The sequence below is a fragment of the Camelus bactrianus genome, chromosome 3 (genome assembly GCF_048773025.1).
Source record: "Camelus bactrianus isolate YW-2024 breed Bactrian camel chromosome 3, ASM4877302v1, whole genome shotgun sequence".
NCBI lineage: Eukaryota > Metazoa > Chordata > Mammalia > Artiodactyla > Camelidae > Camelus > Camelus bactrianus.
In genome coordinates, this window is record NC_133541.1 from 54,762,331 (window position 1) to 54,789,671 (window position 27,341).

Consider the following 27,341-nt stretch of genomic DNA (forward strand, 5'->3'; position numbering starts at 1 on the left):
TATCTTCAGTTTATTTCATTCAATGCCAAATTGTGAAATAGCATAAAGTAAAATCAGAGATTTGTATTAAAATATAGAAAAATGGATTTACATTAGAAACCTGATTTTTTTTTTGTAGGTAGTGAAAATTGCACAGATGAATCCTGTTTACCTTTAAAAAAAATCTGTTCAACAGAATATTGCCAATAGGCTTTAAGAAAATAATTTGTATATTAATATTGGCTTTGATCAATAAGGATTTTATTACAGTGACTCTGTTATAAATAGAATTACCTAGGGAGCTTTAAAAAACGCTGATGCCTGAATCTGACATCCTGAGATTCTAGTTTAATTGGTGTGGGGTGTGGCCAGGGCATTTTTTAAGCTTGCTAGGTGATTTTAATGTGCAGGCAGGGTTGAGTACTTCTGGTTTATAACAACCTGTCCCCTGGCCCGGTGGTGCCCCCAGTTGGTCGCACCTGAAGTACCTGTGCCATTTATTAAACCAAAGCCCCACCCTAGATCTGCTACATGAGAATCCAGGATGGGACCAGGCAACTGCATGTTTACCAGTTCTCACACAGGAGTCAGAGGCACACCTGGCAGGTCTGGAAACTGATACCCAGGCCTTGCTCTTAGTTTTCTTTATGTTTTAAAAAAATTCAACATTTCTTCTAAGTACTATTGATGTTTATCTCACCACAAAAGTATATGGATATATAGTGCCATTCCATATGCACGAGACAGTGTAGAGGCATATTTGCTTATTTATTATATTTTTATCCACTCGTGGAAGATACTGATTGGCAGGAAAATTTGGTGAATGAAAATTTGCAAATGTGTTTACCCTTAAAAACGCTATAGTTTCAGATTTTTGCTTTTCTAAACATTAGAATATTAACTTGCTAATATGAATTGGCATCCATTTAATTCTAAATACCATTTCCTTGGTTTTGTACTTGAACTTGTTCATCTGCATGTCATTTTAATTAATTTTTAATTAATTATCCAATTAGCAATGAATTAATCTTTGCTTAAGCTGCATGTTGCCTAAAGGAGAGTACACTTGGGATAACTTTATTTTTCTGTAAAGAAAAAGGACAACAAAATTCAGGATTTGGCGAAGAAATACGAGCAATTAAAGAAAATCCTGTTAAACATGCACACATTTGATGAAGCTTGATTTTTTTCATTAAAAAGAAGTCTTTTATGTCCTCAAGACAATTTCTGCCTCCAAGTCTCAGTGTTCTTGGTGTTCCTTTCTATGAGAGGTGCTAATTACCTACGTTTTTTTCCTTGCCGCTTTTTCTCCCTCCCATCATATTATATCTCTAAAGGCAGTGCTTGTATATTAAATGATTTTTCTTGACACTGAAAATGCTTAAATTAAAGAATGCTGTCAAGCATATTTAGACTCAAAATTTGCATATTTTGAAAAACATATTTGCTTAGAAAATGCTGTTCTGTTAAGAGGATGCATTTTTCCCCCTCTGTTTTGTTCTTTTGTGTTATAATAATGAAGAAGAGAGTCACAATCATTGTGGAACTTATTCATAAAAAGATGTCCACTTGCCCCTACACACGCTGATGTTAAAGTTGAGCAGGTCAGGGCATAAAGGAAAACTCAAACATATCACGTGTTCTGTCTACAGCCAGAGCTTCTGTGCTACAAAAAGTCCTCCATTTAGTCAGTGACAAGTATTGAGAGGGCTTAAAATGTGCACTAATGACCCCTGTGTGTCCATTTTGAGTCTATTTTTCCACCCTCTGCACCCCCAAAGCTTTAATTAGGGCTCCTGTTGTCTTCCCTCACCTATAGCATCCTGGAGTCCTCCCAACCGACCTCACTACCTCTGTAGACTACTGGCTCTCATCCTCACCCAGACTTGTGCCAGGGCATTCTTTTTTAAGCTTCCCTTGTGTAAACAATTCTGTGGCTCTCCCTGCCTTAAGAAATAAAATGTAAACTCTTGGCAGGCTCTTCTCAGTCAAGCCAAAAATCACCTTTCTATTTCATCTCTGTCTCCATTTCCCAGTTCTCAAGGAGGCCCACTGTCCCCTCTGGCCCTTGAGTGTGTCATACTCTTTCACAACTCTGTGACTTTGTTCATGCTGTTTTTCTCTCTGCAACACCCATACTCTTCTTTTCTTCCCAGGAAACTCCTACTCATTCTTTAAGACTCAGCCTCAATGTCCCTTCCTCTTCAAAGCCCCTACTGGAACCATCTCTCCCAAATCAGATGATTAGTGAATTTTATTATTCCTAGCACAAGTAAATATTTAAAGACACTCTTTAAATATTTCAGTTATATTTTATAGTCTTTCTCCCTCACAGTGATAAAAAAAATTTCCCAGACCTAAGATCCTGACATTTTTCACCCAAATAAAACCTTGTCCTCTTATTCATTCAAAATATATTTATTAAAAGCCTACTATGTGCCAATACAGTAGTGAACCCAGCAAAGTCCTTTTTTTTTTGCATGTAGATTATGTTCAGGTAAAATAGACAGACCAAAACAAATAGGTTGTGATAAGTTTGAGGAAAAAATTGCAACAGAGTAAAGAATAGAGGGGAACCACATTGCTGTGTTAGTACCATACAGCTTCTCTGAGGAGCTGATGTTTGAAGAGAGACCTAAATTAAGTAAAGAAGGGTCTATGTAAGTATCCAGGAGAAGAAAATTCCAACAGCAGATGCATAGGCTTAGGGGTGGGTCTGTACTGCCCAAGTCGAAAAGTCCATGATTACAGAGCCAATGGAGCTCTGAGTGGTTGACTTATGGCTGGAAGATTCCAGTCCTCTGTGAGCGAAGTGCACAGAGGAGAGCTCCTAACCAAATTTTAGGCTCTTCATGCTAAAGATAAATGCTTTTGTGATCTCTCCTTCCCCCTTTCCGTCTTCAGATTCAATCTGGTTTTTTAAGTCCAGGTTTTACCTGGATACCAATGCTAAGAGTTAATGTTTATTGGCATCCCTCCCAAGAGGGTCTTGAGTATCAAAAGCTATTCATTTATGTACTGTGGCTTGTTTAGTCTTTTAAGAATGGATAGACTTTATCCTCCTTCACTGCTGTATCCTCAGTACCCAGAACAGTATTTGGCACATAGTAGGTGAACTTATTTTCTAACAGCTAAATGTATAATAGTGAGGGTTGAAAACAGCGAAGACGTCACACAGTGATTTGCAGAACCTTTATATTTTTAGGAAATAAAAATGATCATTAAAATGTAATCATTTTTAGGACTAACTTTATAGATGCAAAATTAAGGCTGTATAATTCGAGGGAATTGATTCAGATTTAAGGATCTAGGAATGGAGTTTCTCATATTACCAGTTGCACTAAAGAAGCCTAAGAATAGACTTTAGACATATATATCCAGATTTTGAAACAAATTTGAAACTTTTTGGATACATTGCCTCACAAAAACTACCAGCACCACCACCTTCATTTTGAACAATGTTTTAGCTTTCATTTTGTATGTTAATAATTTCTTGACTTATATAGACGTATTTTCCCTCGATAGGTTGCTTTCTGCAATGGAGAGCACTGCTTCTCTAGAGAAAATGCCTGCTGCGTTTTCACTTTTTGAACATTATGATGACAGCTCAGCAAGAAGTGACCAGATGTTAAAACAAGTGGCTGGTAGGAACTTTAATATATTAATTGCCTTGATGAGATTTGGCAGTTTTTCCTTCTTTGTTTTGTAAAGTTTCTGAATGTAAGGAGCTATAACTGGAAAAAGAAAAATCTCAGTTGTAAGAATTGAAAGCTAGAAAGCTAGATTCTGAAATAAAGAGTGAGACTAGTATACCATTTCAGTTATAAACTGCATCTCCATTTGAAGCTTTATGACTGTGCTGGGATATTGAGGAGGTGGGAGGAAGTAGCAATAGAATCAAAGGGTCTCCTCTTTTTTTCCTTTTAAAATAGGATTTTTCTCTCTCTGTCTTCTAGAGATTATTTGCTTCATGCCAGCAGCTAGGTATAGAAGGAAAAAGAAATAAAATATTTTCATATGTGTTGAACAGATTTTTCCTTATGAGTGTTTTTTCCCCTCTTCAGTTGAGCTCTTTTTCCTTTTTTCAAACTAAACAGATTAACTTAGAGAACTAACAGCGCAGCATCATGCTCTGTGGCCAGGAGCCTCCTACTCAGCTGTCAAAAGCATCCTGCCGGCTCTTCAAAATATTTTTTAATGTGCTATTTTAACAAACAAGACAATGAGATTCATTTAGATTTTTTCAAAGCTGCTGTATTTCAGTGAAGTAACCAAGTAATACTGTAAAATGTACTGAGATGCTCTCCTTAAAAGATGCTTTAGTCTTTCAAAGCCACCTTAAAGACAACTTCCGTTTTTAAATTGACAACTGTCATTCTTATAGGAAGTTTTAATTTAGTAACTAGTAAAAGCTACTGTTCTTTAAAAATACAAAAAAAAAAAAAAAAAAGCAAAACAAAAAAACCCCCCAGACCCCACCAATCCTACATAAAATGAAAAATTCAGTCACTTATCCTAATGGATTTTCTCTAGAAATGTCTCAGAACAAAAGGGTATTTTCTTGTAATGTCTTTAAGAAGCATTTAAATAGAGAAGTGAATGCAAACCAGGAACTTCTGATTAACAGAGTAGCTTTTTTGCTTTAAAGGGATTTATTATATGCTGTTGTTCATTTGGAAGGGTATTCTTTTGAGTACCTGATAGACAATGAGAGGACATTTTATATATTTAGAGGTCGCAGAGTTAAACTGTCACAAAGTGTTAATGATTCATTCATAAACAGTGTGTGTGGCAGCCCCAATAGTTCCAGGCCACTATGGGGGGACGGATCTCTGAGGTATAAATGCCATGCATTGTGCATCTGCTTCACAGAATTGGAGCCCAGGGGTGTTGACTTGCTGCTAAATATTTCTTGTTCATTTTGCAACCAGTGACACCTGTCAGAGATAAAGTTCTCACCTGGTACCTGAAAAGTTAATCTGATCACTCTGTAAATAAACAGATATAATAAGGAAAGGATGTGAGTTTTCTAGTGAGAAACACAGCAACCCCCAGCAGTTCTTCCATGCTTGCGTGATGCCAGGCACGATAGAGACTGTTACCTAATTAGACTGTCATCTAATCCCACAACTCCAGGAGGTAGGTTCTGTTGTTATCCCCATCTGCCAGGTGAGGAAAGAGAGGGAGCAGAGTAATCTCTCTCAAATTGCCCTACATACACAGCTATTTGGGGTGCGTGCGGCAGGAGGAGTCTGGCTTCAGTCTTTGCATGCTACACTAGAGGTGAGGTACATCGCTGTGGAAGGAAGGATGACATCCATGGTCACTAATCCCTTGATTCTGGATCCTGAGAACTTTTTAGAAAACTGTGGTAAAATATGCATACCATAAAATTTACCACTCTAACCATTGTGAAGCCGCCATCCTTGTACAACTATCACCACTAATCCATCTCCAGAATTCTTTTCATCTTGCATAACTGAAACTCCGTATCTATTAAATAACAACTCCTCATTCCTTCCACCCCCAGCCTTTGGTAACTACCATTCTACTTTCTGTCTCTATGAATTTAACTACTCTAGGTACCTCCTACAAGTGGAATCGTGCAGTATTTGTCTTTTCGTGACTGACTGGCTTATCTCACTTAGCATAATGTCCTCAAGGTTCACCTGTGTTGTAGCATCTGTCAGACCTTCCTTAGTAAAGCTGGATAATATTCCATTGTATGGCTGTACCATTTTGCTTATCCATTCACCCACTGATGTGCTTTGGGTTCCTTTCACCTTTTGGCTACTGCGAATAAAGCTGCTCTCCTGAGAGCTCTTTTGAAAGCTAGGTTGAGTGGGAATCTGTGTCCCGCCACAGGTACTGAAGAGCAAGTTGATCTAATGCTTAGCTCGCTGAGCATGAGAGCTCTTTATGGGCACGCTCTGTCAGGCAGAGGGAATCCATGGGTGATTCCTCTACCCAATTCCTTAGCCTCTGGCAAAGAAGGCTTACAGTCATTTTCTGTTTATTGGCATTACTCCTACTCAAGTTTATTACCACAGAAGTGTAAATAGCGTTGTTAACGTGTAAAATCAGGGCCTCTGATGTTCTTCTGTCACACAGGAATTGTAAATCTAGCTGCTGTTAATAGATTACATCTATGGAATATTCATACTCCGTTTTTAATTTTAGAATACTCTGAAAAATAAAAGTGGCTCTTGTTTTTGAAAAAAGATGTTTTAATTTTAATGTTTTGGGGGGAAGGAGTCTATTTGATACAAAATTATTTCTAGCCTGCATGCTTTGCTTAATTCCCTGCAACTGCTTCTTCCTTAAAATTTGTTGATTTGGGGGGGGTCAATTAATGATTTTAAGTTATGTTACCTGAGAGAGAGAGATTCTTGAAATGATGTTACCTTTTTTTTTTTAAAGCAGATATAGCTCAATGTATAATTCATAGAGAAAAAAGGAGCATTTTTGTTGTTCGTGCCTCAAAGAGTTCTCCAACACTGCTTCAAAGATGATTGACAATAGTCAGTCTGCTTGGCTCTTCAGTAAACCTGGGCCATGTGAAAACTTACTGAACTACATTTATCTGGATGGACTCCTTTAGAATGTGACAGTGATTTCCTGCTGGGAAGACAAACAGAAAAGTCAAAGATAGTATACGAGTCTCTGAACCATTCTCAGTCCTGGGGGAGGTGCTCTAACAGGCAGTCTTCCTGCCTTATGATGCAGTCTGCTGAGCATCTCCTCCCTCTGCAGTCCCTCTGTGATTTACCAGATGTTGCACCCATAGTTCAACTCCCATTTCAGGGGCTTCCACCTTCCTCCCTCCATTTTCTGTGCTCCTACAAAGGCCAGTTTGCTTTCTGAATATTAACACTGACTATGTGCCAGAGACTTTGCTGAACACTTAATATACATTCTCTTGCTTCTCACAACAGCCCTGGGAGGAAATGATATTATTATTGTTGTTTTCCCATTTCAAAGATGGGGGAACTGAGGGTGGGATAACACAGTGGGGGATCTAGCCACCCTAGGCCAGCCTCTCTGCTCCAGAGTCCATGAACTTGACCACTTATCCTGCTTCTCATTTTTCATAACTGTGTATTTCCTCATCTCTTTATCTCTTTATTGAATCTCAGTGTGTCTCTTTTTGCTCCTTTCTTTAGATCCATTTGTTTCTTCTGATTTCCACTTTCCTATTGAATTAACCTTTGTCTTCTTCCCCTTCAGTGTTGACTTTTAATAATGTAATCTCATAAAGTTTGGCCTAGATTATCCAGCAAGCTCATCTCTCAGGAAATTGTTGACTGGAAGATAATAGCCACAGAAATAAATTTAAAAACAGGACATCATTTCAACTATGGGAATAACCTTTTCCTCTAATTTGTAAAATATGTTTAATGCTTTTAAATCTCAAAAATTTTGGAGGAGAATTGCATAGGAGCTAGATTTATGGTGTCATATATACCATTAGTGTTCAATACGCACAATTGTAAATTTAAAAAATCTCTAGTAAAACACTTGAGAATATTGTTGTCTTTAAAAATCAGTGGATTTATAATGCCTTTAAAATTCAGAACAAATCTTATATATTAATCAGTTAGTAGAGTACTTTCCCCTATGTAATTTATACATTCTGTTTAAAAAAATACATAGGTATAGTTATGTTGGAAAGAGAAAATGGGATAGTAGTTTCAGATAGTGTATTTTGATATTTTATTCACGAAAGTCTTTTTCAGCTTGATGATATAGCAACTATAGCTAAAAGGGTTTCATTTGTCTCTATTTCAATATAGAGTCTATACTGATGTAGAAGGATACAACATTGGTTATCTATCAATGCATACTAAAATTTTTGTTTAGAAGGAAAACCAAATCATTTGATGTATCCTCTAACCTGTGTGAGTTTATTGTTCTAAATAGAGGACTACAGAAGAATATTATCAAGTGATCCCATCTGGAGGTCCATAGTTGTTTATTTCCATGTATATTATGCGCATTATGTATATATGCAGAGAAAACATTTTTGAGGGATACACAGTCGACTGTAACAGTGGTTGCCTACAAGAAATAGCCCTGGGGCTGGGGGTATTGGGAACAAGGTGTCCCTCCCAGTTTTACTCCATGCAATTCTGTATTGTTTGCATAATTTTCAAAAAGCACAAGTGACTTTTGCAAAAAAGAAAAGAAATCAATCAATAAAACAGCATTAGTTATAATAAATCTTGCTTATATTCCAGTTCCACAGCCTCCTAGATTAGAGCCTCAGGAACCAAATTCTGCTACTAGCACAACAATTGCAGTTTACTGGAGCATGAACAAGGAAGATGTCATTGACTCATTCCAGGTTTACTGCATGGAGGAGCCACAAGATGACCAAGAAGTAAACGGTAGGATTGCCAACACAAATATGGATGCATATGTACATTTCTACAACTTAATGTGTAGTATTTAAACATATAGATATTCTGATTCTTCCCACAAAGCATTTTAGCCACTTATAAAAAAACAACAACAAACCAACAATTATATAATGAAATAGCATATAAGCAAAATTTGGAAATCAAGATCAAGGAAAACAAAAATGCATAAATATCATCCTAATGGTCAACATGAATACTGTCATTGAAATTCAGATTTGGCTTGGAGCTGTCAGGATGACAGGAGCAATTAAGTGATTCTCATTTTTAGAAGGGAGCTAATATACCAAAATTTCAAAAACAAAGTTTCAATCAGAACTGAAGTCTAAAAGACAAGTATAAAGTGTACCTCTTTGTAGAGGAGAAATGAGCTGTATACAGGACAGTGTCCTCTACGGTAATTTTAAGGCAAATGCAGCAATGGATGCCATGGTTGGCATTTTCTCAGATTCACCTTTGATAAAAGCTATGAACAAACTATAAAGGTACATTCAGAGTTCATACTTCTCAAGGCATGAGAAGACTTTATGGTATGGTGTTCTGGTGTCCCAAATAACACAAAGATAGAGGTGAATGTGTTTAGGAGGCTAAATGGATGGCACGTCTTATAGTTGAGCCTCAGTAAACATCTCTCTACATGTTCACTAGGACCTCTGATAGGACCTAGAAGCCAGGCAGTCTGAGGTTGTACTTTCTGATAAAACAGCTGGGACTGCTGGCATTCTGTGTTGCTTGTTGAAGACAAATGCATATATTTTGGAAACCAGATGAGCATGTGACAGGATTGACATGCCATAGGAACCCAATGTGTAACAAGGAATGAATTATAATGTATTTCACTGTTACCAATAGTTAAGTCTTTTGAGGGGTCATGTGATACCTATTTAAATTGGAAAAAACTGAGAAAGTAACCATTGGCGTATTGTAAATTTGGCTAAGTTTGTCTATAAGAACTCCTATCTTATTGGGGACCTATTATCATATACCTGTCACAACACAAGGAAAGTGGTATTATCCTCATTTGCAAATGAGAAAACTGATGTGAGGTTAAGTAATTTGCCCAAGGCCACGCAATGTACATGTGACTGGGGCAGATTTTAAATATAGATCCTTCAGACTCCAAAGCTTATGTTTTTATTTGCTTGACTCTGTATTTATTTTGTTATACCACACTTCACCTCCTTGTATATCCAATTGTATCATGGAACTTCATGGCTCTCCAACATTCCTCTTAACAACTGTTTATTTCCTGGAGTACTTTTTTTAAGTGCTTCACTTCCGCCTTTCATCCCTCAAACACTTACCTGTCCTTGTCTCTTTCATTCAATGCCTTGAACTCTGCTGATGCCAGTTAGTAAATCTGATGATCTAGACTGTGACACCATGCTGTGTGTAATAGGACTCCGGTTAACATATGTTATGTCTATTGTTAAAAGGAGTACCAGGGTAGCAGGACTTAGCCTAAAAGGGTGATTCCATTGAAAACTTCAGTCACAGTTTCTAGGCTCTGCGGGAAGTGTTTTTCAGTTAATGTCTTTATGACATTATTTAAACCAAACTTTTTGTCCAGGAAGTATAGCTCATTGGGAAAGAGAGATAAAATTGAAAGAACATGCTGTGTTGAAGATCTCCTAAATTTACTTTTAAAGGAAGCAATCTGATTTCTTAACTGGAGGGGTTCTGAAGATGTGACATCCTAGAGTAATAAGAGAGGATAACTGGAATTACCATAGGCTAATTTAGAAAAGAAAATTGTTCTTTTAAAAGGAGAGAAAATTTCAGTAAGAATAATCAAATTGGCCCAAGGGAGCAGTTATTTAGAATGTTATTGAGTAATATTTACTACTAAAATATTGAAAGTAAAATAACAAGTAATTTTAGGAAATGTCTTGGCTGAACAAAGTTATTTCTTAGAATAGTTTATGACCTATCAAAAGTGTTTAAGTACTTCTATAAATTATGGAAATCTCTATTTCAAAGAATTATGGAATTTATGAGAAGGAACCAGAATTTGAAACTCTGAAAATCCTACTGAATACTAAAATGGTTTACTAATCTGTAAAGATGTTTTATAATATCATAAGTTGTCCTCATTTTATTACACACTTTCCTGAAATATTGGCATTGCTTCTTAAGAATTTTCTTGAGAATGTAGTACTGATATTTAAGCTAATATAAACTATGCAATTTTAGTATTTGCTATTGAAATAAATTAACTGTGATATATGAAGCTTAGAATCTGAAGTAATACTAAGTCATTCTGAATATCTCTCTTCAGAATGCCTTTGCTTTCTTAAGTATTCTGAAGTGCTCCTGTCACTTAGTGATAGCTGTAAGTCTGTCATTTTGGGTTTCCCACTGAAAAAAGTCATAGACAAGTTTTTGCAATAACTGTAACTTACAGTAAACTTAGGAAGATACCCTTGAGTTTACAGTTGTGTTTTATGCTAGACTTGGTGGAAGAATACAGAGTGACAGTGAAGGAAAGCTACTGCATTTTTGAAGATTTAGAACCTGACCGATGCTATCAAGTGTGGGTAATGGCTGTGAATTTCACTGGATGTAGCCTGCCCAGCGAAAGGGCAATTTTTAGAACAGGTAAGGAGATGTTAAGGGGGTATTAGGAGGCAATACTCAATTTTTCACAGACTATTTATTAAGATCAATGAATAAGCATTTGTTAAGCACCTATTGCATGCTGGGTGGTGTGCAGTGCTAAGTCTACAACAATGAATGACTGGGTTCCTGTTCTCAAAAAGCTCATATTCAAGTAGGGGAAATACTGAAGAGAAGACTATTAAAAATTGGGGTAAGAACTGTGATTCAGTTATGCATAGGTTATTATGAGAACACTCCAGAGGGGTGCCTGAGACAGGTGGGGGTAGGGGCAGGATCAGAAATGCCTCCTGAGAACTGATGTCTGAACGAAATTCTTTGAAGGATTGGTAGGAAGTAACGTGTTAAAGGAGTGCATTCCACTTCAAGAAGACACATGTGCACAGGCATCAAGGTAAGAGAGTGTGGAGGTGCAGGACATAACAAGAATTTTGGTATTATTTTTTGACTTAAAAACAAGGAGAGGAAAGACATGAGGTGAGAAAGGCTAGTACATAGAGTTCATATTTGCTAAGGTAAGAAGCTCAGTCTTCCTCGCATGGGTGTTAGGAGCCCCAGAAAGGCTTTTCAGCGAGGCTGTTCAGCTGGGAATGCATTCCCACAATGGAATCTTTTCACAGGAGCTGAAGCAGGTATAGCATGAGCCAAGTCTGCATTGCCTTTAAGATAATCATAACTATCTTAGGGGAAGAAATTACTATCCCATCATTTTACCCTTTCTTCTTGCCTTTTAAAACAAATATTTATTGAGCACTTATGGAAGGCAAGATCATGGCTAGCTTTTGTGTAAAGGGAGGGGGACAAGAATCTTCATTTTTATTTGCTTGTATATGTGTAAAGAAACTGGTAAGATTTACAGGATGCTAATATTAGAGGTGATTTGGGGATGGGTGAAAACTGGGCAATTTGGAAGGCAGGATGAGAGGGAGACTTTTCACTATATACATTTTTATACCTTTTGGGTTTTCAACCCAGAATGTATTTTTTCATCAAAAATTAAGACAAAATCATGCCCAAGCATCCTTTCTAGCATACCAGGGAAGCAGAACTGGCACCGATTGCTCCATAGTTCACTTGGTTCTTTCTCTCTCTGCAGCGCCCTCCACCCCTGTGATCCATGCGGAGGACTGTACTGTGTGTTGGAACACGGCCACCATCAGATGGCGGCCTGCCAACCCCGAGGCCACTGAGACCTACACTTTGGAGTACTGCAGACAACACTCTCCCGAGGGCGAGGGCCTCAGGTAAGGATCCCTCTCTGTGGGGAGAGCCTGGGGTGCCAAAAACCCAGCTCTGGGCTCTACACTAACCTCTAAGCTTATGCTCACAGAGGGAGAAAATCTTCTTAAAATCCTGCTGAGCTAATTAAGCTGTTGATTTGCAATTCCATCATTATTCATCAATGAACTCCAAATTTGTAATAAAACACATGCTACAATGCAGAATCATAACTCCCTTGTAAGAAAAATGTATGTGAATTTTAATAAGAAAGAACATTCTTTGAGGTATATTTAACTTGAGTCATTAGACAGCATATATGCATATTTTATGTGCTTTTAGTAATTACATCAGAATGGGTAACACCTAACTCAGAAAACTAATAGTGAGCTTGTATGTAATGTAAATTTGAAAGTCTCTGTGATGTATTGGTAATATAAAGGAGCTAATTACATATATATTGTCACAGAGACATGCTTGCCTCTTCAGGAACATGAAGGATCTAGAGACTTTTCCAGGAAAAAAGAAATGTAAAGCTCTCCCACTAAAATTACGAACTTCAAATTTGTCAATAAAGGGCTATATATCCAGGGGGCATTTGGTAAATGTTAATTCCTTTACTGTGGTATTTTCTTAACCTCCAATTTATGGCAATGGGGCAACTTCATGTCCCATGATGAATATTCAGATCATTATTATTAATATTCATATTTTGATAAAGACTTTTTTAAACCAAATTTACTGAGATAAACTGTTTTGGCAGGATATGGAACTTGGAAATAATGGTATGAAATGAGACAGCTTTTTAATAAAGTGTATTATTTAAGCTCTTGATTATCTTCATGATCAATCAACAGCTATTTATTTAGTTATGATGTGAAGTTTCATACGACTGAGCGATAATTATAGTCTCTTTCAAGCATGTGAAGACAGGCTTCACAAAATAATGATCAAAGAAGGAATTAATGTTGAGTGGGGTATGTATGGTTGGGATGTAGGCATTCCAGCAGAAGTGGAAATGTGGTAAATGTACAAGAAACAATGCTCTGTTAAGTGCTGGAAGGCAGGCTTCAATGATTAGCAGGTAGCTGAGAGGTTAACTTAGAGACAGACGGAGGAAAAGAGATGAAAGGAAGAGGGAGAGGGAGGGGGACTAAGATGGAGATACACAGAGAGAGATTATAACTGGCTTCTGTTGAGCATTTACTCTATGCCAAGTCACAGTCCTAAATGCCTTGTATGCGTGGCCTTGTTAAATCCTCACACAAAGTCTGGGAGAAAACAGACGCTTGGAGAGGCTACTCAGCGAGTGAGTGGCAATCAGGATTCAATCCTTGTTTTGTTTGATTTTGAAGTCCAAGCTGCTAACCGCTATTTAATATCACTTATGGGAGTCGGGGACCTTCTCTATAAAAACCTCTTGATGCTTTGAGAGCATTTTGTCAGGAGTGCCTGAGTCCCAGGCCAGTCTCTCCCATCACTCTCCACCATCAGTGAGGAAAGCCCAGTTCTTTCTGGGGCAAGATCAGACTGTTAAGGGGTGCTCGGTAATGACTCATCCTTGTCGTGGCATCGGTCTCCAGCTGGCATTTGCATGAATAATATCAACACAGCTGGATTCTTAAATCAGCAGAAAGCTGGAAACCCTGAGAGCTAATAGCCGTCTCACTGCAGGAACTGTGATGTCATCTCATAAATGTAGCTACAGGGAGAAGGGAAAGTGGGGATGGACGGGGGAAGGGTATCCTTTGAGGGCCTTCGGCACGCCAGGACCTACACTAAATCTCATCTAAACCTCTCAGCAATTCTAGGAGAGAAGTCATGATCTCCATTAAATGAGACTCAGGCAGGTTAAATAATTCGGCCAAGGTATTAAATGATGGAGTGAGAGTTTGGAGTCAGGATGCAAACTCAGGTTTGTCTTATTCTTTCCACTAGTTCTAAAATGTGTGTCATTACATAGTCTGAGTTAGCATACCTTAACAGCCTGGCAACTGGGAGTTATTGTGTATCTTACCTTCCTTTGTCATGTGAGAAACATCGATGTAAAGAGAGAATGCAATACCATTCAAACTCCCTTTCATTAATGTTGTTCCTTTCTCTCGTCATCCTGGGGCCCTCAAAAAAAGTCTGTTTGATATCAACAATGAACAACACATTCCAAGCGAATCCTTCATCAAAGCCAGAGAAATCAATGACAGTTTCATTTGTAGGGGAAAAATGGCCATCCACCAATTTCATTAAAACAAAAGTTGAGCTGATTTAAAATATAAGACTTGTCATTAGTTTGTTCCATTTGAGACTTTGCCAGTGGGTTCATTTTTATTTTTCTTGCCAAAGGAGAGCATCTGAGAGTCTGGATAAGGAGAAAGTTGATAGTAGTTATGGAACAATATAAGAATCCTTTGTTATTGAATGGATAGGGTCCAGCAAATTTAGAAGTGAAGAGAAATTCCACATGCAGAGCCTTGTTGATAGTTTGGGGCTGTGTTGGAGACGGAGCTCTTTTCCAATTAAGTGCTAAAAGACCCCTCAGTGCCAGGAGGTAGAATGGTATGTTCAGTCCACAGCCCAGGGATGATTCTAGGCTCTCTGGATCCCTGCTGAATCTCACAATAGATGACTTTTTGAAGCAAGCACAATGTTGCTGGCCACAAATCACTACCCTGTTCATGTGAAAAGTCTACTGTTGATGCACCACATCAGAGTCATCCCTCGTCAGTACAAGAAGCCTCAATACTTTGTACCTCAGGTTGGCATCAACAGCCTGTGAAATAATTCATCCTTAATTTCAGAGGCCCAGAGCTGCAAAACTCATTTGTATCTCTTTTGGTTCTCCAGTTGAAGAGTTCGGGAGGAAAGGAAAATTCTCCTCTTCTGGAGTTGCCATGTGTCTTAAGTTTTTTGACCATCTGCTTCTTACAACCAACTTTAAAACATTCCTTACAGTGTCTGGTGGTTCAAAATGCTAAAACAAACAAAAAAAAAAATTAACTGTTTAACTATAATCTATGTTGCCCAATCTCTAAGATGCCAACTGGAGACAGTGAGTCAGACAGTAGAACTGATAAACAAAGAACCTCAAAACTTGATCCCCTCTAGTCAACAAAGGCAAAGGATCCCTACTTTTCCATTTTATTAGAGCCACATCCTTCACCTTGGTTTTCTGCATACCAGTGAATAATTAAAGTTATTTTGTTTCTTGGAAACAACAGCAAGCCAAGGATTGTCTGATCCCACTCACTTGCTGGCTCCATGAAGAGATTATTATGTAAAGTTGCAGCCTCAGTGTCTGAAACAGTGTCTGGCATATTGTAGCTACTCAATATGTATGTGTTACCTGAATGGGTACATACCATTAGCAGTGAACATATAATACTGATACGAAGAAGAAAAGTTAGGCCAGCTTTGAGGATAATCTGTTATTCAAAATGGGAAAAAAATAAACAGTGCCAACAAAGTAAAGAAGAATGGTGAATGGGTTAATTTTAGTGCTTAGATACTTAACTAGGAGATAGGACTAGTCCAACCTGTGGGATGGAAATCTTTTCACGAATCACTTATGGAGAAGGACACTTGTAATCTTGTTTATCCATTGGTTACATAACCTTTACATACGTTCTAGGTTTTATGCAAAACCCCTATGCTAAGCCAGATGCAAAAAAACAAAAACAAAACAAAACAAGAAAACCCAACAGAAAACTGGGTAAAGACAGGAACCTTATCTCTGCAGCTGTTTATTAGAGGTCTGTTTAATGAGTGAATGAATGGATGAATGACGGCGTTAGCCAATCTCCTTTCACCCTTGCCAACTGCAAGTCATTTAACTGGCTGGAGTCTCCAGCAAAGGAGAGGTGGAGAAATAAACAGAACTAAGAACTAAATGAATTTACGTTTCTTTCTCACCCCCAATCCCTGAAAAGACAGACAGCCTTAAAAGCTCTGGTCTAGAGTAGGAAGAGAAGTTGAAAGGAAATGAAAAGGGAGAAAAGGATGAGTAATATGAAATCGCGCGCGCACACACATGCGCGCACGCGCACGCGCACACACACACAACACGGAGGGCATTGATTACCCTTTAGATTAGGGAATCTAAGTTTGGTTGCCAGAACAGAAACACATCCATCTTCACTATTGCATTCATTCTCCCAGTGTGATGACTTATAGAAATTCCAATTTAAGACCAGAGGTGCTGGTTGAACTCTTAGAGTAGGTGTTTGAATGGAATGAGCCTACTGTGCTCCTGCGTTCCCTGACGTGGTGTCTGAAATAGCAGAGCAATTGCCTCCACTCCCCATAATCCTCACAGAAAGCACATTTGCATATTTTCGTGTGTGGGCACAGCGGCTGTGTCCCAGCAGTCGGCCCCTGTTGGGACTGGGGGTGGGCGGGAGTGACAATCCCCGGCTTGTGTGCGGGGGCTGAGGGAGCTCCTACTCACCCTTTCCTGTTTTTCTTTGAATGCTCTCCTCAGGTTGGGTGGGCTCAAAACACTTGCAAAAATTTTCCACCGCTCGCTGTTTCCTCAGCTGTTCTGCCTCTCCTGTGTGGAGAGAAGTCAGCAGAATTGTGGGTGGAGGAGGGAAAACTGAGAGAAATATAGTACAGGGATTAGCTGTGTGGGCTGTGCAGAAAGAAGCTGTGTGCTGAGTGACAAATCTGTGAGACTCAATGCCGCAGAATTAGTTGGTGGTGAACTTCCTGCTCCCCAGCCCCTGCTTCCGGGGCGCCAGCTCTGGGAACATCCCCGGGAAGGGTTGGGCTCTGGGTGCTGGACCTACGAGCTCATGTTCCTCCTGCTTCTAGCTTTGGGGCCACACGTGGGGAGGGGGCCAGGACCAGAATTGTCTGTCACAGCTGGATATTCCAGCTGGGGACACCTCCCTCTTTGTCTATATAATAAAGACAAATAAGGGTGAATTTCCTCACGAATTTAGTGCCTGAGCAGGAAATGAAGAATCGCAGCATTTTTTTTTCTTTTTAAAAAAGTTTTTACTAAGCTTTTCCACTGGATTGATGATGGCTAATCACACAGTCAAGGGCAACTGATTTGACCTTCTCCACACCCGTAGGTAAAGGAGGCAGTCATTCCTGCCTCATGCTTGCTTTACAGGATGACAGGAGGGCCACTCACTGACATGATTGGGCCAAAGTTCATTGAGTAATTAAGAGCTAAGAGCCAATCTTTATATGGTATTGTTTTCCTGACCTAGGTTGTAATACCCCTCCCTCTGCAGGGAGCCTTTGGGAGAGTGAGTGCTGAGAAGATAATCCACCCCCAGCCCCCGCCCCAGAATTCTTGGCATTTAGCTTTTCCTAAATGAAATCTTTCTTCCCAGATGAATCTGATTTAAATTTGATCATTTAAAAATCCTATACACCTCCTGACTGTGTAGTAAAACCTCAGTCAATGGAAAACCAATCTGTTCCTTCACTTCTAACTTATGTTCTGTCAATTTCCAAAAGTATTCAAGTTGTTCACAATAGAAGACCCAGGCATAATAGAACTACCCAAAACAGCCTTGTAAGAGCAAGAGGCAGACAATGTAGGGGTGAGGAGATTATATCAGAAATCACGGGTTAAGAACAGTACCTCAATGGAACATAAAATTTGAATCTGAACTTCCTGGCAACTAAGGTGAAAACAGGAGAGGGGGAGAGACCAAGAGGGAGAAAAAAAGAGATTACATAACTCATCTTTTTTTTTAAAAGGAAGCACAGCATTTCACTAAGAGAGACAATTATATTTCTTGACATTCAGTTCTAAGATGAATTTTTCATGTAGATCTTTATATAAGGGCTATTGAACAAGATAATAGTGATTGTCTTTAAGAGCAGTTTTACAGCAGATGCAAAAACATTTCCTATGTAACTGGTTTTAAAATGGGATCTGAAAGCTTATGTTAAATGTTAAATCACCATTCTCTTTGGGCAGTTCTATGGGCCCTCAAGTAATTGTCCACCTATGTGACCTTGGAGTGGAAAAGGAGAGCTTAGAGAATCCACAAGAATGAATGTTACTAGGCTCCTGGGATTCTCTGCCTGAAGTATAAATGGTATCATTCAGGCTTTGGAGGGTAACTATAGAGAAAACAAAAATCCAGGATCCTTCTGCTGGAATCCTTTGGCTCTCTTTGATTTTGTGAGAGATTCTAATTACAGGAAAACCCAAGTTCCCTGGTCAGTAGGATTCAGTCCTCATGCGATGTTTCTACACTATTGTGAACTAATAGTGATGTTTGGTTAGCCCTGACTCTCATAATATCCTTATTTATCAAAAGAAAAATAGTCCTGTTCAAAAAATTTTATTTACCAAGTTTTTTAAACAACAAAAGTCAATATATAAAGAATTTTCTTCTTAATCCTGATTTAACAAAAAAATTTCATTTTAAACAAAAAGTTCCATGTTTACGGTTAAAGTTTTCAAGGCTTCTAACAGCTAGAACTATTTAGTTAGTTGTTCTTATATTTAATGTTGTTATGTTCTCATGATTTTTCTTCTTTTTCCTGTTTCTCCTTGCCACCTCACCTCACCCCAGGCTATCTTATGATTGTTTTTCGAACCTAACAGATCATTAAAAAAAACAACTGGGTTGCTCGTTCAAGTTTAGATTTACAGGCCCCTCTTAAGAGTTTCCAATTCAGAAGATCCAATGTGCCCAGGCAGGGATGGTAAATACTACTTTACTGGCTGGTCCCCAGAGGGCCCAGCAGTGTGTTCTGGTTAAATGGTGCTGACTGACTGGCTGAATGTTGGTGCTGCCAACAGTAAGAGCCCACTGTGTTTTTAAAAAACAATTCATACTTAGCCATCTGTTGTGCACTGCAGTGACAGCACCATCCGTAGGCTGCTTCCAGGAGTCATGGCACTGGATTCCTCCATATTGTTTGTACACATGCCGCCTCCTTTTCCTGTTAGAACACATGCTTAGATCCAGGTATTAGACACAGCAGTGCGGAGGACAGCCACTTATCATGGTTACCAGCTCCTCAGTCTACCTTGAGCACCTGGACACCCCTTCCTTCCATCCAACACAAACTGGCGAATTATCAAATTTCTAGAGAAGCTACTTTACAAAGTTCAAACTCATGTGCATTTGGCAAACACATTCAACCAACTCCTGAACTTGTAATATAGCTTTAAAAGTAAACTGTTTAATTAATCTTGGATAGATAATATAGACATAGGGTACAAATTCAAAAGACACAAAAGGGAATACAGTGAAAATAAAATCTCCTTTCTACCTATCTACTTCACCTACTCAACTCTTCTCCCCAGAGGCAATTATTGTTACCTGATTCATACTTATCTTTTTAGGTAGTCTGTGCGTATATAGCATCTATATTTTTTCACAAATGGTAGCATACTATATATATTTCTACCACCTTACTTTTCTTGTTTAAAAATATTTCTTGATGTCTCATATCAGTCAGTTCCATAGATCAATGGAACTGTATCTATTTTAAAAAACCATTCCATTATATTCTAAGAATATAATTAAATTATTTGACCAATCGAGAGGCACTTAAGTTGTTTCCACTCTCACAGAGTGCTGCCGAAAAACACTTACGCATGTATCATTTCACACATATGCAAGAATATCTGTAAGATAAATTCCTAGAAGTACAATAACTGGTTAAAAAGTATGTACATTTAAAATTTTGATAGACAGTACCAAACTGTCTCCATAAAGGCTGTAGCTGTTTACACGCTGTCAGGCAGCATGTAAGAGTACTTGGTTCTTCATACCCTTGCCTACACATCTGTAATAAAACTTCATCTTTGACAGAATGATAAGTAGAAAATGAAATCTTATTATAGTTGAATTGTGCATTTCTATTATTAGGTTGAACATCTTTTTGTATGTTTCAGAGCCGTGTACTTCCTTTTCTATGAACTGTTCATTTCCTTTACCCATTTTTCCTGTTAGATTTTAGAATTTTTTCTTATTGAGTTGTAGAAGCTCTTTGTTTTTCAAAGAACATTAGCCCTCATCTATGATATGAGTTGCAATTTATAATTTATTTATTTATTTTTTTTAATTGAGGTATAGTTGATTTACAATGTTGTGTTAGTTTCTGGTATACAGCATAGTGATTTGGTCATACATATATATACTTTTTTTCATATTCTTTTTCATTATAGGTTATTACAAGGTATTGAATATAGTTCCCTGTATTATACTGTAGGACCTTGTTGTTTACCTATTTTACATATGAGTTGCAATTTTTTTGGTAATTTTTTTGCCATGCATATTTTTAAATGTTAGTGTTAGTTTAGTTTTACTTTCAGGAGGAAGTATGGAGTAGGGAATCCAACTTAATTTTTCCTAGTATGGCTGCCTAGCTGTGCCAAAAAGAAAACCCATCACTTTCCCTTCTGATTTGAAATATTTCCATTATTACATACTCAAGAACCTGTGTGTTTGGCTCTGTTCCTGACCTTTATGATCTGTTCCATTGTCCCATCTATTTATGCCCTGGTACCATGAGTTTTTATTATTATAGCTTTATAATTTTAGAATTCATAGTAGGTTAGGTTGCTCCTTCATGACCTTTTTTTTTTCTGTTTGCTAGTTTATTTTTATATGATCTTTAGAATCAGATTGTATAGTCACCTCCACTCCCCTGCCCCTGACAATTTGGTATTTTTAGAGATCATGTTAAATTGAGAGATTAATTTAGGGAGCTTCGAAATTTTTGTAATGTTGCATTTTCCTCTCCAAAAACCAATATACCTTTCCTTTTAGTTAAGTCTTTTGTGTGTTTTCCTTCAGTACCATTTTCAAAAATATTTTTCATATAAATGTTAAACATTTTTGTTATGTTTGCCATTTTTCTAAATAAGGTCTTTCTTTTGCTTTATCTTCTAGCTAGTTGTTATTTGTGTATGAAGAATTTTGATTTCTCATATTAGTTTCATATTTAGCTATCTTACTAAATTCTGAGTTTTTCCAGCTGATTTTCTTGAGTTTTCTAGGTAATAGTCATATCACATGCAAATGCTAATAATTTTACCTCCTACTTCCCAATTTTTTTAACCTTATATCTGTCCCTCTGACTAAATGGGAATGCTTTTAGTATTTTCCCATTAAGCATTAAGTCCCTATTGGTCTTTTTACTTCATTAAGATCCTTTTCAGTTCCCATGTAAAATAATTCTTGCCCCATTATCCACAGCTAGTTGTGGCAAACTTTTCATTCCTTGCAAAAACTAAAGAATGAAAGGGCTTACACTAGAAGGGCCTTTGTTATATTGGTCAGACATCAGCCTCCTGGTGATTTTCCTTCAGAGACAGCAGAAGACAAGCCTGGTCTCATTCACATGGCAGCCCTTCAGACTTCCGAGGAGACAGTGGGTCTCCTTTAAATCAGTTCTCTCAGCCTTACAGCACTGGAGTTTAACAAATGTCCTTTGTCCTACCAGTGAGGCAGCTGAGAGTCCTTTGAAGACCTGCTGGGTACGGAACTCAGTGTCAACAGCATGCTTATGCTCCACCAGCAAGCAGCTAATGTGCTGATGTGTTAGGGTTTCTAGATGCTTCCTTGCCCTCACATTCTTGAAACCTCTGCATATAAAGCCTTCCCTGTCCTCTGCACTATGGTACTTACAGGGGGAATCCCACACTCAAGACCCAAAGTGAGACTCTTTGAGTCATATTTCTTGTCTTTTGAATTTCATTATTTGTTCTAGACTTCTAATATAGTCAGATTAGTCACATTATTGATAAGGCTAAAATCTCTTTTTATCGAAGCACCAACAACTTGCTGTGGTTCTATTTGCTGTCTAATCACTTACCTCAGTTTGCATCATCTGTGAATTTGAATTCTACTGCAAAGTATGCAAAGCTCATTGTAACTCATGTGGACTCAGTGGCAATTATGACAAATTTTTGTTTTTGAAATGAAAAACATCCTAATCTATGGAAGAGTACCACTCTTCAGATTTCAAATTCCAAAATTTTTGAAGTTTTCATTAGGCTAAAAAGCAGGGATAACTGACTTGAAGACTTCTGTGACATTAAATGAGGTCAGATAGAATAAATAGGGAAATGAAGCATTTGTATCTGAGCTTTTTGGTTTTTTTGTTTTTGTTTTTGTTTTTTTTTTTTTTTTTGCTTTGTTCTTGGTGCTTGAGCATAAGATATAAACTTATAAACAATAAAACCCTTCTATATTTCATATTACTTTCATTTTCATACCTGGTGCTTTTATAGATTCAGTGAGGGCATTGTGCATATTTGTCACGTCTGTTTGACCTGTTTGCACAATGAGAGCAGATCTGATCCCATATGTTAGCTTCAGTACCATATAAACTTTTATTCTTTAAATGAGTAATAAGACATAGCATGCAGTCGACAGTGTATATGGAATTTCCTTCTTGACAGACTTCATAAAATTTAAGAGCGAACACTTACCCAAAAAATAGCATCCTTGGCATTTAACAACTGCATTATTACAAAACAAAGCTCATATGTTCTATCCAGTTTCTAGAGATGAAATTTCCTCATCTGTCCTTGCCACTTCCCCCCTCAGGCAAAGACAGGGTCTGGGCACATGATAAGTGATCAGTAAATATTTACTTAATGAGTGCATGAAGTCTGAAACCCAGTTCAGATCTGAGTGTGCTTATTGAGACTATGAGCTTGTTATAATTAATTGACACATTATAACTGAGTATACTTCAACAAAAAAATTAATGTACATTTGAAACATCTCTTCAGTCATCAATTCAAATAAGATCAGCAATATATCTACCCCAGAATAACAATCTAGATATTAGTTGGGAATTGCATTCTCAATCACAGGACCTAGTTTTTCATTCATTAACCAAAGCATAATTAGTTGTCAGTGGACATATGGCTCAATTTCATCCATCCATTTCCATTGCATCTAAAGATAGTACTCTCAAGGGCCTGGTCAGGTGGTAGGTTCTGAAGTAACAACCGATAAAGTTTGCATTGACCTTTTCCAGACACAGGCACTAAATAGCAAATACACAAATAGACCCAGGCTCCTCCCCTCCCCTGCCCCTTCCTTCTGAGGAACAAACCATGAGTTTTTGTGCTTTTAGACATGGGGCATTGATGGGGGAGGGATTGCTATTCTGTACAGATTTTCTTTCTTTTTTTGGAAGTAAAATACGGATTTCTATATTACTCATAAATCAAAGAAACCATAATAAAATTTTGAAATATATCTGAAAAAGAATGACATTGATATACATAAAAATAGATGGAATATAGCAAAAGTGGTATACAAAATAAAACTATTGGCCTTAAATGCTTATATAATAAAACAGGAATAAATAAATTATTTCTGTATAGGGACAGATATATAAATAATTTTGGCTTTGTCGGCCGAAAGATCTCTGTCACAATTCAATTTTGCTTCAACTCAAGGAACCATATACAATATGTAAACACAGTAGCATGACTGTTATAATAAAACTTTGTAAACATTAAAATTTGAATTTCATGTAATTATCAACGAGTTACTTTAATTGTAGTCATCTGTGTATCTCTTCCATTTTACTCTGTACAGATTTTCTGCTTTTAAAAACATCTAAATTAATTTGTTTTCTGGGTCGATGATACTTTTTCCTTTTCCTGGTTCTCCACAGAATTCTTTAAGGCAGATCCTGAGAGAGAAATGAGTCAACAGGAATAGAAATAACCTGAAAAAAAAATCTGAGAATGAAGTGGCCACTCTTTGATTTTAATGCAATGGTACAATTCATTAATAATAAAACAAACACAAAGAAAATAAAAAACAAACAAAGCAAACAAACAGTTAAAAAGAAAAACAAAAACCCTATCTCTCTATAGCTTGAAGGCTACAGTACTATTGTTTTCAAAGACTAGTATCCAACACACATCTCCTGGGGACAGGACTCTGATTCTTTAGCACTCAGATTAGGAATTATTTTATTAACAAGGAGCCTAATTTGTAACCCTCTCCAAAGCCTCTCCAAATGGAGGCTAAAAGAGCATTTGTATAAATGCTCTAGGACCTGATATCAAGCAGATTAAAGAGAATGGAAAAGAAGCACAAAACTATTCCAGCTCATTGGCAAGTTCAGAGAGCTCCATTTTCAAATCCAGCAAGTCCATTTGTGCTTGAATGGTTGGGCTGTTACAGTGTACTTGCCAAGGATGCTGCCATTTAGATACCACAACCAGCACTTCTCATTTTCTTTTAAAAAGTGTTTTATTTATTTATTGAAGTATAGTTGATTTACAGTGTTGTGTTAGTTTCTTTTATACAGTTTAGTGATTTAATTGTACATATATATCTTTTTTCATATTGTTTTTCATTATAGGTTATTACAAGATATTGAATGTAGTTCCCTGGGCTATATAGTAGGACCTTTTACTTATCTATTTTATATAAAGTTGTTTGTATCTGCTAATCCCAAACTCCTAATTTATCCCTCCCCCACCCCCTTTCCCCTTTGGTAACCCATAGCTTGTTGTCTCTGTCCGTGAGTCTCTTTCTGTTTTGTAAATAAGTTCATTTGAATAACAAAAAACCCCAGCCCAATCAAAAAATGGGCAGAAGGCCTAAATAGACATTCTCCAAAGAAGATGGCCAATAGACACAGGAAAAGATGTTCAATATCGCTAATTACCAGCACTTTTCTTTTAATGTAAATGAAAGATTTAGGAACAGCAACCTTGGGGATTTTATCTGGCAATTAGAATTCTCTTTTCTTGCCAGGATTAAGCTTGCTTTAAAGAATATTGTCTTCTTGAGAGAGCTCCAGTTTCCATAACCTTACTAGCTTTGGCTTGATGGCCATGTAGAAAATCATCACTCACCTTAAGTTTTCCACTCTTCAGGATCTGTTGAGGAGATAATTAGTGTCTTTTGCATCATAGGTTGGTGTTTAACATCTTAATCCAGAAGTACTTCCTTAGCCAAAAATTGATAAACAAAATAATATATGCTTGGAGACTCGTTAACCACACAGTCTGTTTTCTGAATTTAAAAAAAAAAAAAAAGTTTGTCTGGTTCTGTTCCAAAAAAACATTCTGAAAGACACGCTATTGGACAAATGTTGACAAATGTAGAAATGATCTGATAAAGTAGGCTTAGTGGACAATGACCATTTTGTAGAATCTGGCTTGCTAACTCTGTGGTCATAAAAAGGGAAAAATAAGTGATTTGTTGTCAGTAAAAGGTGTTCATTCACTATGAGATTGAAATATGAGTTGTTTAGCACGATATATAAAATTATTATTTTCCTTTCATATTTAGATCTTTCTCTGGAATTAAAGGATTTCAGCTGAAAGTTAACCTCCAACCTAATGACAATTACTTTTTCTATGTGCGAGCCATCAATGCATTTGGGACAAGCGAACAGAGTGAAGCTGCCCTCATTTCCACCAGAGGTACTTTCCCCTTTGTACACAGAGGACTATTTCCAAGCATTCCTGTTCCTTCCGTTCTACCATCCAGAGAAGACATCCTGGAGGGAAACTTCTTTAAGCCCCCAGCTTGCTGGCAGTGCTAGGTTTTTGGTATGAGGACCCAAGATTGGCCAAAGGTCAAGGTGTTTCTTTTTATTTTTCTAGTTTAAGAGGTTCTCAACCTTGGCTACCCATTAGCAATGTCAGGGTGCTTAAAAAATGCTGATGCCAGGGGCCAATTCCTGGAGATCCTGATCTAATTTACCTGGATCTGGGCTCTGACATGTGTTTTTAATTTCCCCAGAGGATTCTTGTTTGGCTTACAAAGTGCTATAACTTGTGGGTATGTTTTGAGGAAAGAGTGGGATGAAGATATTCTTATTTTATTATACTGTGAACTCTATGAACAAGCTTCCAGTTCTGTTCTGCTTATTTTTCACGGCTAGTACATGTTTCTGCCAATTAATGTTTGTCGAATGAATGAGTGAATAACTCAAGAAAGTGATAAAAGCTTTCAGTGGCATTTTGGGGCAGGTACCTAGATGATGCCAACAAAAAGTGCTTGGCTGTTCTCAATTATTGTGAAAAGAAATAAGGAATGGAAAAGTGACCACTTTATTATCTTATTCTAGACCCCAAAATGGCAGAAGATTGAGTGTGGCACTTTCAGTGACTGGCTTAACCAGCAAAAACCTGTGCATGTGCCTTGTGTGTGATGTGGTTAGGGCCAGCCTGATGTTTGTAAAGAGAAGGCTTGAGGGCCGCCTGTTCAGAAGTGTGTTCCCTGCAGTCCCAATAGGTTGCCTGTACCTTCCACTGTTAGAACCACTCCTGTAGATTATACCAGTGCATCTTCAAACTTTAATGTACACGTGAATCTCCCAAGGAGCTTGTCAAAATACAGATTGTGATCCAGGAGGTCCGGGGCAAGCCCAAGATTCTGCATGTGTAACTAGTATCCAGGTGGTGTAGATGCTGCTGCTGCAGGGAGCATACTTTGCACAACAGAGTGACCATACCTGGGGCACCAAGGAAAGGCGATCAGCCCCTGGCATTCAGTAGTCCTTCTCATGGATAAAATTTTGCTGTGGATCTGAAAACATTCAGCGGGGAACTTTGATGTCAAAAGAAAAACTAAATCTGAGATGTGGGGCTTGGCCCAGGGACAGCACTTGACATTGTGGTAACGTTATAATCCTATTTTCCTAACTGCAATAGGAACCCGATTTCTCTTGTTGAGAGAAACAGCTCATCCTGCTCTGCAGATTTCTTTAAACGGGACAGTGATCAGCTTCACGGAGAGGAGACGGCTGACAGAGTAAGTAGAAGCAAGCACGAGATGTCTCAGCAGTAGAGTCTTCTGAGGGTGTCGCCTTGGCATGGCCTCACCTGAGCACATTCTTGGTTTGATGCACATACCTGGATGTGTGGTATCCAGCGTAAATTGGTACACACCCGTGCAATTCGGTTATGGTTTGTTACTAGGGGGAAAGTGACAGATCTAGTTCATAACTTGGGAGCAAGTGTCAATATTTTTATTGGAACTATAAGCACAGATGGTTTTGTTTAACACATAGGCTGTTTTAAGGCATTATCTCTGGCTCGGGGGAAAAAGAGTCTGGGTTAATTCTTCTATTATTTGCAATACCAAACCAGATTTTGTATCGATCCACTTGAAAAAAAAAATAGAGGAGGATGAC

General features: G+C 37.9%; 1 protein-coding gene across 2 annotated transcripts in view; it reads left to right on the forward strand.

Annotated features, from left to right (window-relative positions):
• CMYA5 (cardiomyopathy associated 5) overlaps positions 1–27,341 on the forward strand; it is a 197,841-nt gene that overhangs the window by 51,615 nt on the left and 118,885 nt on the right. Inside the window, exons 6-11 of one of the 2 annotated variants that reach the window (XM_074360286.1) lie at positions 3,505–3,623; positions 8,217–8,366; positions 10,848–10,994; positions 12,109–12,256; positions 25,490–25,623; positions 26,860–26,959. In XM_074360286.1, coding sequence (XP_074216387.1) covers positions 3,505–3,623; positions 8,217–8,366; positions 10,848–10,994; positions 12,109–12,256; positions 25,490–25,623; positions 26,860–26,959 — 798 coding nt within the window. Of the gene's footprint in view, positions 1–3,504; positions 3,624–8,216; positions 8,367–10,847; positions 10,995–12,108; positions 12,257–25,489; positions 25,624–26,859; positions 26,960–27,341 lie in introns of those variants that run through there. The other variant, XM_074360296.1, reaches the window with a different exon arrangement.